The sequence below is a fragment of the Heliconius melpomene genome, chromosome 19 (assembly GCF_056956725.1).
Source record: "Heliconius melpomene rosina isolate 202511_hmr_F chromosome 19, ASM5695672v1, whole genome shotgun sequence".
Classification (NCBI taxonomy): domain Eukaryota; kingdom Metazoa; phylum Arthropoda; class Insecta; order Lepidoptera; family Nymphalidae; genus Heliconius; species Heliconius melpomene.
The window spans coordinates 100,894-116,128 of record NC_140407.1 but is presented as its reverse complement, the minus strand read 5'-3'; the positions used below and the strand labels follow the sequence as shown (position 1 = coordinate 116,128).

At 34.8% G+C, this 15,235-nt stretch overlaps 1 protein-coding gene across 10 annotated transcripts in view; it reads left to right on the top strand.

Moving 5' to 3' along the window:
* The first annotated feature begins 242 nt into the window (after positions 1–242).
* Positions 243–15,235, top strand: part of Unc-115a (actin binding LIM protein Uncoordinated 115a) — a 52,834-nt gene continuing 37,841 nt past the window's right edge. For 8 of the 10 annotated variants that reach the window (XM_085203455.1, XM_085203453.1, XM_085203454.1 and 5 more), the window contains exon 1: positions 13,667–14,100. In XM_085203455.1, coding sequence (XP_085059581.1) covers positions 13,896–14,100 — 205 coding nt within the window. In that variant the 5' untranslated portion in view covers positions 13,667–13,895. Of the gene's footprint in view, positions 689–13,665; positions 14,101–15,235 lie in introns of those variants that run through there. The other 2 variants (XM_085203456.1, XM_085203461.1) reach the window with 2 other exon arrangements.

The following is a 15,235-nucleotide window of genomic DNA, read 5'->3' as shown; positions in this document are numbered from 1 at the left end:
AACTAATAAAATAATATAGTGATTTTTAATTAGATTGTGTTGGTGTTTTAATCAATTGCTATCGGAAATTATCATGAAATCGCTCAGACTCATATATATATATATATATATATATATATATCTTTCCATATATATATATATATATATATATGGAAAGATATAAAGTAAAATAATATAACTAAAATGAAATTTAGTTAATATTTAATTTACTTAATATTTAATTTTGAATAGAAAACAAATAAGTAGTATAGGTGTACTACGTTCTAACTATCACCTCAAAATAATTAGTTAACTGTAAACATAATTATGTTTTCTATAGTAACAAAATAAATAAAACGAGGCCACAGAAATAGCATTCAGGTGATAAGTAGTGTGTCGTATTAGATGGTATAAACGTAAGTAAAGAGAGGCCGAGGCGAGGCGAGTCCGAGTTCCGAACGCACGCGCGCGCCGATGACTGACAGCTGCGCCAGTGCCTGCCTGCGCCGTGCCTGGTGCCTGCCTAGTGCCCGCTGCTCCGTCCCCAACTCCCTGACACCTCAAATATATAATATTGAATACCGGCGGTCCACCCTATAATATATCAGTGTTCACGTGAAAATAACTAAAGTGCAGTTTGTGATGACGCTCAACAAACATTAGCGAGTACAGTGCGCCGTGCGGAGAACAAGCAACTCCGTCAAGATGGGTGAGTGCCGGTGTTTTATTGCTGTTTTTTATTATATATATATATATATATATATATATATTTATTGTAGCTATTTCTGAGTTATTAAAAATTATTAGAGAACTACACTACATTTCATTAATTAAAATGTTGTATTTATTTTATTTTTCTGATAAGTATTTACTTAACGTTTCGCTAGCAGTGTCTTGTTATGTTGAAAATATCGATTTTTCCTAAGCATATGTCCAGAAAAAAAAAGGGCAAATTACACTTGTGATAGTTAAATGATATGTATAAAGCTATGGTGAAGACAGAAGGAAATTTATACCGTAGTCTAAGCGTTTAGATGCTTTGAATTAACGACACCACTATTTATTCATTATTTAATTATTAAACGTAAAAGAATAAATAAATATTTCACATCAGAGACTTTATAAGTCTATCAATACAAGTTAAATTCACTAAGTGATTTCATTATTGCGTTGGTGTCAAATGAACATATAGAATGTCCTTGAGCCGCTGCCACCAGGTACATAATTACACACTATTGTTGCACACTGTTGTCATCTGTAGACATAAGTCATATTTTTTACTAAAAAGGAAGTACTTTAAAAATGTACATAATATAACTTCACTAAGGTTACAAGATGTTTATAACAGACACAAGTTATTTATAAAGTTGTTAGTTTGGATGAATATACAATTTATAATTATGGGCTAATTATTATATTTTTTAAATAAATATTAATTATAAATTGCACAGTTATGACGATTGTGGGTTTCATCTCCACTTGAGGTAATGAATCATTTTCATGTCCTCACCTTGAGGAGATAAATTGTTGTGTTAATTTCTGCCACTCAATACTGGAGGAGTATTACATAAATGCTACAGTCTGCATCAGCTCTGCAGCTATAATCTGGTGTGTTTTATCAACTTGTACTCAAATTTGATAATATCTTTTATACTTCAATTATGAAAGTCAGCAGGGGATTATTTAATACCGGCGGCCTGCCAGCGGCTAGTTAACAGAATTGACTGACAGTCATATGTGTTGATATCAATGACTAGTTTAATTTACTTGTTCAGTGACAGCCTTAAATGTAATGCAATAACATTTGAATAAGGATCTATAATATTATTTGTAAAATAACTGTATTGATTGCATATTACACAAAATACCTAAATCAAATATCGAAATCGAATTCAAAATAATAAATCAAATATTGAATCGAAAATATTTAATTGAGAACCTCCTTGTTTTAAAAGTCGGTTAAAAATAACACAAACAAATACAGATTTATTGTAAGTATAATATTGTAAATAGATATGGATTGCTTTATATTTGCAGGCAAACTCATGCCTTGAGTTAATTTAAATGTTGATAACTTTTTTTTTAATGAACCAATTTTGATGAAACAACCTTTAGATGTTAAGTTGAGTAAAAACAAAGCAATTGGTGAGTTTTAAGTAAATCAGTTCAATACTTTCGAAGATTAGTGTGATCATACATACAGACAGACAGACAAGAAATTTAAAAAAATATGTTTGCTTTCTATTATTCTCTTTAAGTGCCCATTTCAGTTAAATGATGATAATATGTACAAATAAAATATTTGTACTGTTTAATTGAAATAATTGTACTTTATATTGTAATGAATAACACAAGTTATATATTGTAATTAATTTATAGACTTTGACTTAGAGGCTGCATACTAAAATATCATCATGTGTATTTATTTTGTAAAGTATTGCTTATATTGTTTTTATGCGGGGAAACAACCTGGAATGTTTTTATCCAGACACTTTTATCATGGTCCTCAATTTTCTAGAATTAAATTACACCATAACTCATTTCACTGTATAAAAAGCTGCGAAACATCTGCAACAGAATGTGTAGGGATGCTAAGCGTCGCTACTTTCATAATACTATTCAGAATCTCAGTCAGGCACAAGTATGGAGATTCTTGGAGTCGTTTGGTGTAGGCAAAACCACTGAAACTCGTCAAGTTTCATTGGATCTTAATACTCTCAATGTTTTTTTCACTACTCCACCATTGAATATAAATCCTATAGTAAAATCTGAAACACTTACTTTATTGTCCCGAATTGACCTACCAGACTCCATTCCCTTTTCTTTTAAAGCTGTATCAGAGGATGATGTCAAGAAGTGTGTTAGCTCCATTTCCACCAAAGCCTTTGGAGTTGATAATCTCAGCCTTGAGATGATTCTTCCTGTGTTGGAAGGCATTGCACCAGTGCTCACCCACATTATAAACTATTCACTGTCCAATAATGTCTTTCCTTCACAATGGAAGAGTGCTCATGTCATTCCATTACCCAAAACATCTAATCCCTCCAATGTCACTGATTACCGTCCTATATCTATCCTCCCTGTTCTATCCAAAGTCCTCGAATCTTTAGTCAATACCCAGCTTTATTCCTTTCTCTCATCCAACAATCTACTGTGTCCCTTCCAGTCCGGTTTCCGTCCCTTCCACAGCACAGTTGGAGCACTGCTGAATATTACGGAGGACATACGGTGCGCTATGGAGAACACCAAGCTTACTGTTATGGTTTTGCTGGATTTCAGCAGTGCTTTTAACTCTGTGGACTTCGATATACTTCTTGGCACTCTTCGAGCAGTCAATATTTCTACTACAGCGATAAATTGGTTCCGTTCTTATCTCTTCGGCCGCCGACAGTGTGTGAAAGCAAACGATATCACATCGACTTGGCTTGATCTCACTGCTGGCGTTCCCCAAGGCGGCGTTCTTTCTCCACTTCTCTTTTCTGTCTTTATTAATAATATTTCTAGAATCATTACTTCTCCCTTTCATCTGTATGCAGATGATTTGCAGCTTTACCGTCACAGTTATTTGAATGAATTGGCTGAAACCATCGAAAGCTTAAATAGCGATCTTGGTGCTATACAGTCGTGGGCTCAATCTTTTGGTCTATTAATTAACCCTAAAAAATCACAAACTATTATTATAGGCAGTAATAGACTTAGACACAAAATCAACTGGGATTCTGTACCAGCGATACGCTACTCTGGAGTGCCAATACCGTATTGTAGTGAGGTTAGGAACTTGGGTCTTATAATGGATTGTAACATGTCTTGGGCACCGCATATTAATGCAATCAGCAGGCGCATGCATTTCTCCTTCCATTCTCTTAGACGTCTCCAATACTTTCTCCCTCGAAAAACCAAAATTATGCTAGCGCAATGTCTTCTTCTTCCAATTCTCGACTACGCTGATGTTTGCTATTTGGATGCGACCGAGGAGCTACTTAATAAATTAGAGCGACTTCAAAATCTCGCCATACGCTTCATTTTCGATCTACGTAAGTATGACCACGTATCTCAACTTCGTGCTCAACTTAATTGGCTCCCAATTCGTCTTCGCCGTGATATGCACATCCTTACTTTACTTTTCAAGATCCTTAATTACCACAATTTTCCTGTTTACCTACGTTCCCGCTTCAACATTCTCCCTCGTCCTTCACGTTCTAGGCAATCGTGCGTTATTCCGACGCTCGAAATACCTAGGAGCAATACCAAATTCCTCCACAAATCATTCACAGTGTACGCCGCATCACTTTGGAACGATCTCCCCATCCCTATCCAAAGAAGTCCTTCCCTAATGTCTTTTAAATCCCAATTGAAAAAACATTTACTCACTGCTGTGAACAATTAACTCACTGGATTCAGACAGTTTTTTTTTTTTTTTTCCACACTTCACTCGTTTGTATATATGTATCTATGTATATGTATATATATATGTATGTAAGTAGGTGTGTACGTATGTGTATGTATGTTATAAGTATAAATATTTATGTATACGTACTTATTATCATAAATTTAGTATGTATGTATTTGCTATTATTTATTTATTTAATTTGTAATTACAGTATACATGTATATAGGATGCATGTCTTTGGATGTATATGTAGCTATTTATGTATTTGAATCATTATGTGTCTTCTTTATTATTATTACTTTTAATTCCTTATTTATTTTTCTCTCTGTGTTAAAAACTGCACTGTAATCTCTTCCCGCTGTTGGACAGTCATATCCACTTCCTTTGGTTGGCTGGAAGAGATTTCTTTTAGAAATAAGCCCACCATTGTTAACGAATATCTCAATTTTGTTTTACTTATATGTTTTTTAAAGTGCAATAAAGTATATATATATATATAAAAAAAATGACATGTGATTTTGAGGGTGAGTAATGGTATCAATATGACCACAATTTCATTGAATTTTGCATACTATATGTCCAGTGGCATATGTATGTTTATGAGCGGCGCCCGGGTAATGATGCCTCCTCTTGCCACTGTTAGATTATTAACATCAAACCAATGCAAAGAATATGCGATAAGGCACTATTCACTTCGTCATGGTTTATGTTGTTTCTGTCAACTTTAAATATTAAAGAGGTATAGGTGTCGTCGGTTACAGCTCAGCTAGCAACATGACGCTGCTGGCTGATAATATTTTATCAGTTTCGCAATATTAATATGAAATGCCGACTGACTTATAGTTTAAAAATGTGTTCATTTATACATTTGATAAGCTCAAATTTGCTTTCTATTTACATTAGTAGTATAATAGTTTATTCCCTTAAGTGATATATTCACCTCCTGGAAACCGACCAGGTATGGCTTAGTGGTCAGAGCGGCAGGTTGGTTTCCAGGAGGCGCGGGTTCGAGCCCCGCTACGTTTAAATATTTATACGTTTTCTAAATAAGCATTTTTCTTTCCTAAGTGTGGAATCTCACTTAAAAAAAAGTTTAAAACTTTTACATTCTCAAAACAGTTTTATTCAATTGACGAAATTATTCATATTGCTTATACATCAAGAACGTGAAGGATGGCCAAGTAAATGTCGTTTCTACTATTAATGATTCTTGTTTATATCTATTGTATAGAAAAAGGAAGGTGCTAGATACTTTCGTATTTTGTGTAGACTTGCAAACAGAGTCGCGGTAGTAATCCGCGGGGCTTCCCCTCAGTATTTCGCAAATAGATTACTTTGGGGTGAAAAGATCGCACGTTTTATTGGATTATTATAAGCCGTGGGGTCGGGAGTTCGTCCAGAGCCCCTAGCGACTGTGCCACCCGACTACGTTTGACAACATACCGATATACGAGGAAGTAAAGTGATATCTGGAGTGGCACACTCACGCTGGTGAGTTAGGTTAGCGTTGCCACTTGTGTCCACAGTGTAATGTGTGAATAGTGCAGCGTAATATTAGATGACATTACCACCATAACGATAGCACATCACCAACCGATATCTACATTACGTACTGGCGCACTGGCGCACTGGCGCACTGGCGCACTGGCGTTATATCATTACTTTTGAACGTAATAGAAGGTTTGTCGGTCGCTGGAAGTGGAACTGGACTACGCCATGCGTCAGTCGGCACGGTGCCTGCCTACCTTCCCAACAACACCTGACATGCAACAAGTTTATGTATATTTAACTAGCTGACAGTCAATGAAGTTCGTGTTACGATTCTGAGGAACTATCGACTACATGAATGACGATAGGGTCAATGCACCTTTGCCAAGCTTCTACTGCTAAAGTTTTTATTAATAAAAACAACAAAAGTAACAACGGAATCACGAAAATTCAATGAAAATAACTGAAAATGGCGAATATAATCTGACGGATGACTAAATATTTCAATATAAAATATAAGTCGTCATAATTACAGTATGTCATTTAATTTTATACTATTAAAATAAGTACCAAATTTGGGAAGAAGTTGGCTTTTAGGTGTTTTTACATGTAAAGTATTTAAAAATTGTTAAATTTAAATAAAAAAAAAAAAAACAATCTCTATTTTTTATTTATTGTATTCGTTTCTTGTTACGTACTTCTTTTCGTATTCCTTTCTTTTAACATAATTACCTACTTCTTTTTAAGAAATGTATGTTCAATTTTATAAAATTTCAAAATATATTTATAAAAATAACTTCATCGATATCCACAAATTTAAATAGTAATTTTAATAATCAATACTATATATATATATATATATATATATATATTGTAACTTGATCCTAATTAATGACATAATAATGACTGTATCACTTCAATCACTGAACACAGCGTTTATAATATAAAATAAAATGTCTAACTATTCTATAAGTAGTTCAAATTAATGCAATTCAACCGACAATATTCAAACGTGACATACGTTTCGCATTTATTTAACCTTTTTTTAACTGTATTTCAGAATTTATTAACGAAAATAATTGGATATTGTAGTGTAAAAAATTGGATATTGTAGTGTAAAAAAATTGGATATTGTAGTGTAAAAAAAATTATGAATTTTGTTTTTTTTTATTTTTAGAGCTTTACCGGTATGCTATTTCTATAATAAGATATATTATTTACTGTGCTATTTGCCTTTTGTCTCTCGCCATTGTGAATCGAGTATAGGGAGAATGATTCATCTTTTGTAATTATGTATTCGTCGATTTTTCATTGTTTTTAAGACGTATTCTGCTATTCGGGGCGGAGACAAATCCAACGAATCAAAAACAATGAAAATTGGTCCAGCAGAGCACGACTACCACCCGGCTCCACCCCCCGGCTCTAGTATTTCCGGCTCCAGTCTCTAGTATATTAGGTTGTTATGCAAACATTTGTAATCCGCTATTATGTTGCGGCAATATTGATTAATATCATTGTCGAATTAGAACGACACCTGAATGTGCCACTTGTGTTGTGTTCCGCTATTGTGCAACCACTACCACCACCACTACTGATCGTTAAACTGAATAGTTATTCCGTGTTCCATGTAACGTATATAATATCGTTCACGTCATTTAGAAAGCTATTTTCGAGCACTAACATTTAAATAAAAAGTACCACAACAACAAAATATAAAAAATAATTATTTAAAAGTAAACACTTCGTAATGTAGCACTTCAAGAGAAATGAGGTAAAGAAAGTGATTAAAAACTCTTTTGTGTTTACAGCGGTCAAGCGCTGACTTGATTTGCGGCGTGGGATAGCGTGAAATGTTCTTCAGACACTAGGATAGGTTTGTTGTCCTTCGGAATGTACTAAGGGAGGACCTGCCCCTAGCGGTAACTGTTTTTAATTTACTCGTTCAGTAACAGCCTTAAATTGTGTAAGAGTTTATAATATTGTTTGTAAAATAACTGTAATGATTGCATGTTACAAAAAATACCCAAAACGAATCGAATAATCCAATATCGAAATCGAATACAAAATAATTAATCGAATAAATGAATCGAAAATCGAATCGAAAATATTTAATTGAGAATCTTCTCCTTGTTTTGAAAGTGGTTAAAATACATATATATAGATTGCTATATATTTGCAGGCAAACTCGTGCCTTGAGTTCATTCCAACGCCGATAACTTTTTTAATGAACAGATTTTGATGAAACAATTGGTGAAAGAAAAAAAAGAAGAAAAAAGAATCGGTGAAAGTTTTAAGTAAATCGGTTCAGTACCTACTTTCGGAGATTAGCGTGATCATAAAGACAGACAAGAAATTTAAAAAAAATATTTTTTCTTTCTATTATTCTTTTTAAGTGTCCCTCTATCCATTTCAGTCAAAAATACTAAACGTACAGACAAAATATTTGTACTGTTTTATTATACATATAGAGAAGAGATAATGTAGAAATAAAAACGTTAAACTTCGATTTTGTTTTGTAATTCCTTAAATTCAAACAATAAATATATTCTTTTTATACAACTGTGACAAAATTGATGATTAGATTTAGCAAGCGAGTGCAATGTCAGTTTTTGATTTCAAGGTGTCATACCTTACCGACAAGTGCCAAGTTCCGAGCCCGGTCGCCGCTCCCGGAAGCGTCCGTATGCGTCTCGTGACATCCGCCGACAATAACGTACACCTAATAAAACTTTATGACTAACTTTACATATGTTCACACTAATTTTGTAGCGGCTCAATAGTGCCCACCAAATGTTTTCCCATTGCTCCTATTTTAGTTGACAGTTATCTATGTTTATGGATAGATATTACGATGCATCTCCAAAAAAATATAAACCTAGAAAAAAATACCGTATATAACAATGGGAATCTGATGATAAGACGCATCTATTCACAACGACGTTCCGCTGCGTCTCTCTCGTTCTCGTAACATCAGTAACAACAGGTCCGGGAGAGTCGCGGCTCGCGTTCGCGTGAAACTTGCCTGATATTGTATGCGCCTTTAATATTTACTGCTTCCTTCCTTGATGACTATCAATCTTATTGTATTTTCTATTGATTATATGACTTGTCTCTCTATTATTATTTTTTATTTAACCTCAAATGAAATGCGTTAAGTTAATTTATTTATCTTTTTTTAAATAGATTATGATATGAAGTCAATTATACAAACTATTTATATCTGCTATTTTAGAATTTGAAGATATAATATCAATAGTAATCGAGCCATATCTGTGATAACTGTATTGTTATTATTTTTGTGGTACGGTACAACTTTATTGCTTAGTTTCAAGTTTAATTTAATTTGTTATATTATGCGAAGTTTTAGTTTTTGCGTTATTAAATAAATAATCAATACATTACTCCAGGCCAAGCGAGCCGCGCCCCGCGCCGCGCGCCTTCAGGGTGTGTACCCTGCAACACTCATGTGCAGTGCAGGTTCCACGTCTCAAGAGAGAGAGGACTTCTGGGACTTTCCCGCGCATACGTTCCGATCAATTTTTCAATTACTTTATCGATAGCAAATGTTACAGAAATGGGACAGTTATTGGATCAATTCTCAGGGATATAAATTATTTTTATTTCTTAAACGGCGTTAAGATGAGTCTCGAAGATTGATCTTTGCATGAATGAACTTAGTATTAGTTTCCCTCAGTCTACAGCTATACGTGGGTTACAGCGTCAAACTAAATGTTTTTTTGTACTTTACAGCTACGAGGGGAGGTTCAAAAGTTCTCCAGTTTCTATCGTATGACTGTCGCTATTTTTTCTATGACAATGTATATTTTTTCGGACAAAGAGAATATTATAGTATAGAAATTGGGAAGCAACTGTAATAATACCTGCATCTTTGAAAACATCTCGCAGAGAATCTCGAGCTCTTAGATTATAAATATATCTTACGGCTCTTTTTTGGAGAATAAATATTGAATTGATATCTGAAGCACTGCCCCATAACAGCATTCCATAAGATAAAATACTATGGAAATAGCTAAAGTAGACTAGTCGGGCAGTTTCAACGTCCGTCATTTGTCTTACTTTCTTAATTGCGAACGCGGCAGAGCTGAGTTTATCTGCAAGTGCTTCCAGATGAGCGTTCCACTGGAGTTTGGAATCTATAGTAACACCTAAGAACATAGCTGATTCCGACACATTAAGAGGTTCTCCTCTAATTATTACATTAAAATTATGTTTTTTAACATTTGGTAAGGCAAACTCGATGCATTTCGTTTTTTTAGCATTTAACATTAGATTATTAACATCAAACCAACGAAGAATATGCGATAATGCACTATTCACTTCGTCATAGTTTATTATATTTCTGTCAACCTTAAATATTAAAGAGGTATCATCCGCGAAAAGTACAATATCACATAGGTTCTTCACATAAAAAGGCAGATCGTTAATATAAAGAAGAAATAAAAGAGGACCAAGTATAGATCCTTGTGGAACGCCCATCTCTAGAGGAGATCCAGATGATTTTACATTATTTATACTAACCGTCTGGATTCTTTGGTTTAGATATGAGGCAATAAGGTCAAGGGCAGTATCCTGTATACCATAATGTTTTAGTTTTAACAACAGAGTTACATGGTCTACGCAATCAAAGGCTTTGGATAAGTCACAAAACACTCCAATTGCATTTTGTGACCTCTCCCATGCGTCATAAATGTGCTTTAGGAGTGCGGCACCCGCATCCGTAGTGGACTTGCCTTTGGTGAAACCATATTGCTCACTATGGAAACAATTGTTAATATTTAAGAAAATTGTGAGCTGGTTGAACATTATTTTTTCAAATATTTTACTTAAGGATGGCAAAACAGAAATCGGTCTGTAATTTCGAGGCTCAGATCTATCTCCACTTTTGTAAAGCGGCACTATTTTGCTATATTTCATTATATCAGGAAAAGTACCGGATTCTACACAATTGTTAAAAATTAAAGCAACGTAAGGAGCAATATTAGGTATAATTAAATTAAAAACTTTAACAGACATGCCCCATAAGTCACCAGTTTTCTTTAAATTAAGGCTTTTAAAAGTCTTGACAATTTCATCTGGTGACACATTCTTATACACAAAATTTTGTCTACAACTATTTACATGGGTTTTTAGTATTAATTCTGCTTCCGAAGGAGATGATGGCAGTGAACGTGTTACTTCAGTAGATATATCAGAAAAAGAATTTTGAAAAGTATTTGCCACTTCTAAATCTGAATTTAAAATTATATTATTAACTTTTAATTTAATAGGTTCACTGACAGCTCTAGATCTCCCAGTTACAGTAGCAATAGCACCCCATGTAGCTTTAATTTTATTATTAGAGTTCAAAATTTTTGCTCGTATATACATAGACTTCGCCTGGACACATACCTTTTTAAATATTTTTGAAAAGTTTCTAACTTTTAACAAGAACTCCGGATCTTGATTCCATTGCCTCATATTATATAATTCGTATAGTTTGTTTCTGCTTCGGTATATACCAACAGTTGCCCAGTCGCTAAAAGTTAACTTCGAGTTTTTATATATTTGTTTAACTTAAAAATGTTACCAAACTTTGTAGAGAGTAAATTAAAAACTTTACAATGTAGCTGATCCGGATTTAATCCGGTTATTTCTAAGTTTGCTATTTTTCACTCACTTTATTATTAAAAAGATTAATTTTATTTTCAGTAATTGGTCTAATTGATATTTGTTTACGTTCTGCGACTGTTTTATCTATTACCGAAAACATTTGACCACAATGATCAGAGCTAAAATTACTAATAATTAGTAATAATTTGTTTTTTTACAGTCTCACAATGACAAAAAACATTATCTATACAAGTAGCGGACGTATTCGTTATACGAGTTGGTTCAGAGAAAATATTAAACAAATTAAAAGATTTAAATAAGTTTAGAAGACGAAAGCTTAATGATGTCACCTGCATTATATCTATATTAAAGTCTCCGCATACGATTAAAGATTTACTATTCGAACTCAAATTATTCAGAACATCCTCCATTTTTTCTTCAAATACTTGAAAACTACCTGAGGGGGGTCGATACACGCATACTATAATATGTCTATTGAATTCAACGTAAGACAATTCAATGGGGCGTTCGTCGGAGAGAGCTACTATGAGGTGACAATGAGGTGAAGAAGGCAATATTTTGAGGTGAAAGAAATCACCATGACAATCACAATTAATTCATAGATCCAATGAATATATTCAGCTTAAGGGTGATTATATTGAAACGGGAAAATAGATTTATTGTTTCATTTAATTTAGAACCCTTTCACTCCACTCACTTTCTCCAAACTTTTGGACCTCCCCTCGTAGAACGTCTCCTTTAATGAACATTTAAGATATTTAAGGTAAGTAATGTTTGTCGGTACTAAGCAACAATGTAAACTCGTGATCTTCGTTTATTCTTGTTCTGCCAGCAATGTTCGTGTTTCAGTTTAATTATAATGTGAGACCTACTTCATTTTTCGTAACATGTCATGTTTTTATATAGAAAAAACCAGATAAGCGCGAGTCGGGCACATCCACCGAGGGTTCCGTACAAAAAGGTCTTGAGCTTTTTCTGAAATTCAAGCTTAGCTTAGCGGCTTTAATACCAAATTTTGCTCCCCTTTTAAGGATATTATTTTTTAGGATTTAACTACAAAATATGTACAGTTCTCAAAGTTTTTCCTAAACAAGTACTACCTGTGCTTCATAATTCTAGGTCAACCGGAAGTACCCTATGAATTTTGATTCCCTTCGTAGTGTTGATTTTTTGCGATAAAAATGCAACGCAAAACGGCCATATGTTCTTTCTAAGTAAATAAAGAAATATGTTTTTATCATATTTCAAATCATGGCGCCATAGATCTGCCGTATATGATTTATGCCGTATATTACGCCGTATATGATTTAAATGTCTTCCCAATATCTCCAAGCGTTCCTGGGATGAAGGTTTCATGGTTGGTATAACCAACTTATGACAGGTGGCGCGCAGCGTAGAGTGGTGGTCGTAAATGCACTTTCTCAGGGCGGCCAGGCGCGGCCGAGCGTTGCGTCACGTCTCACCGGCCCTCGCCGGCCCTCATCGGCCAGCTTGCTCTCCGCTCGAACTACTCCAAGTTTCCTGCGTCTGCAACGTTTTGTTTTGTGCTTATATGACTGAAAAATGTGAGGTTGCTTTAAACATTAGGCGTTCCTCACAATTATGATATATTCTTACGTTTCTTCAAGACTAACATAATATACAGTAATACAGTACCTGCTTCTTAATAAGTAAAGAAATTAACAAAAACTTCATGAAATATAAAGAAAATGGTTACCGAGTTCTGTGTTCACTCGGGATACAAACAAATCAAACTTTCATATTGTTTATTTTTCTTTTTTAATATAATCGTAATTAATAATCGTTTTAATATTTTTTCGTATCTACAGGGGCATGTTGATAATAGACTACCTTGTTACTAACATCACAAACTAGGGGGTTTGAACACGTGAGCTACTAATTTCTTTACAAGTTAGTTATGAAGAGATTTTTACTTGGGTTCACAACGCTGGCGCGTGTCTTGATACCGCAGAAACGTACTGCACTTGGCATCGGATGTAATGGCATCTAGAGCTCGTAAATGTAAAAATGTCACTTAGATATTATTCGCAAAAAGCTTTGATGAGTTCAATGGCCATAAATCGTTTTCTGATTCTATACAATGTTATAGGAAATGAAACTTTATTTATAGAGTACGCGCGCATCTCGCGTCGCCGCGCCGGCGCAGCGCGCGCTCCCCGCGCCTCAGTGCTAGTCGAGGCGCCGTCGCGACCGGACTCCTCCGCCAATCGCGGCTAGCTTAGACGTAAGCGATAAACTATCAACTTGCCGCCGATCTGTGCCGAATCAAAATCGAAAATTTTCGCGACGCTCGAGCGTCCTCGTGGTAAGGGAGTGCTTGTTCACGGAATTTTGTGGCTATTCTTATATTTTCTTCGTGTGAAGTTATTGCGAGGGCGAGTGGAAGATGAGGCCCAAAGAGGAGGTGGATCCGAAGATCCAAACGGGGGCTTTCATATTATCTGAGAAAATTGACGACACTAAGTCCAAGAAAAGCGAGAAGGAGATGAAAAAAGAAATGAAGAGACTCGAAAAAGAAAAGCAAGAGCGAGAAAAACGCGAGAAGAAAGCCAGAGAAAAGGAAAAGGAGCGTGAAAAGCAATCTAAAAAAGGTTAGGATGTATATCTTTAAAATATAATAATACTGTGAAGGCGTTATCAACGTGTTGCGCTATCGTGATGTCATCTCGTTCAATTATAGAGGTTACGGCGAGCGCGTATGACGACGCGCGGCAATTACACTCTCCCACCATTTACATGTATTATTGTTGCCATTACATCACTAGAGACCTTGACAAATAATTCATTTATCTAATAACCAAAGATAAAGCTTTAGTTAAGTACTTCGAGCGTTGTTATCATTGGCAATTACTAATTAGTCAATTCAAATAATTCACTTGTAGAATACTAAAACGAGTTCTAAAGCGATTATTGGAAATAATAGCGACATAGTTTGTTGTAATGTATTTGTTTCTGGTCCAGTTTCATACGATTTATTGAAGGATACTTTGCTTGTGTTGCATATACGAGTATGTTGATTTGTTCTAGATTATGTATTGTATGTTATCATTGCATTTATAAAATAGACTCATTGACTGAGTGGACTGAGTGGTGGACTTAAATCATCATTACTTAAGAACAAAAAACAGCTTATTAAATAAAAAAAAACTTAAACTTTACATGTTCTGCATACTACCAATAAACGCATCCATTTGCAATTGTTTACGAATACAAGCCCCGCCGAGCCCCGCCGAGTGGCTCGTGACTGTGCGCTTGCATCAGTTTTGTCGTCTTGGTCGAGCAGTTGCGAACCACCTTTCATTTCCTGCGTCGCCTTTTTGACTGTCTCAGCTAACGACCACTAACGCGGTAAAACATGAAGCTGGGTTAACGCAGCTACATTACTTTGTTTCCTATTTACTGTTGACTTTTATAACAAATTATCATATTTATATTTTGTAATACTTAAATAAATCTGTTATATTCCGGTTTATGTTTTGGTTGTGACTTATCAGGTTCCACTTTCCTGGCGACCACCAGACCGGTGCTGGACCTCGTCTGACTGTTTGAGTACTGCATCATAGGTCTGTCGGACTTGAGGCAAATATAAACTATATTGACATAATTACCACACTTGCAATGAGACAGATATATTTTTATGTGTAGGTATATATTATATGTATATATTATACTAGTGGGCCCGTGCGGAGCTACGCCCGTTTGATATAGAAAAATTAATGAAGATAT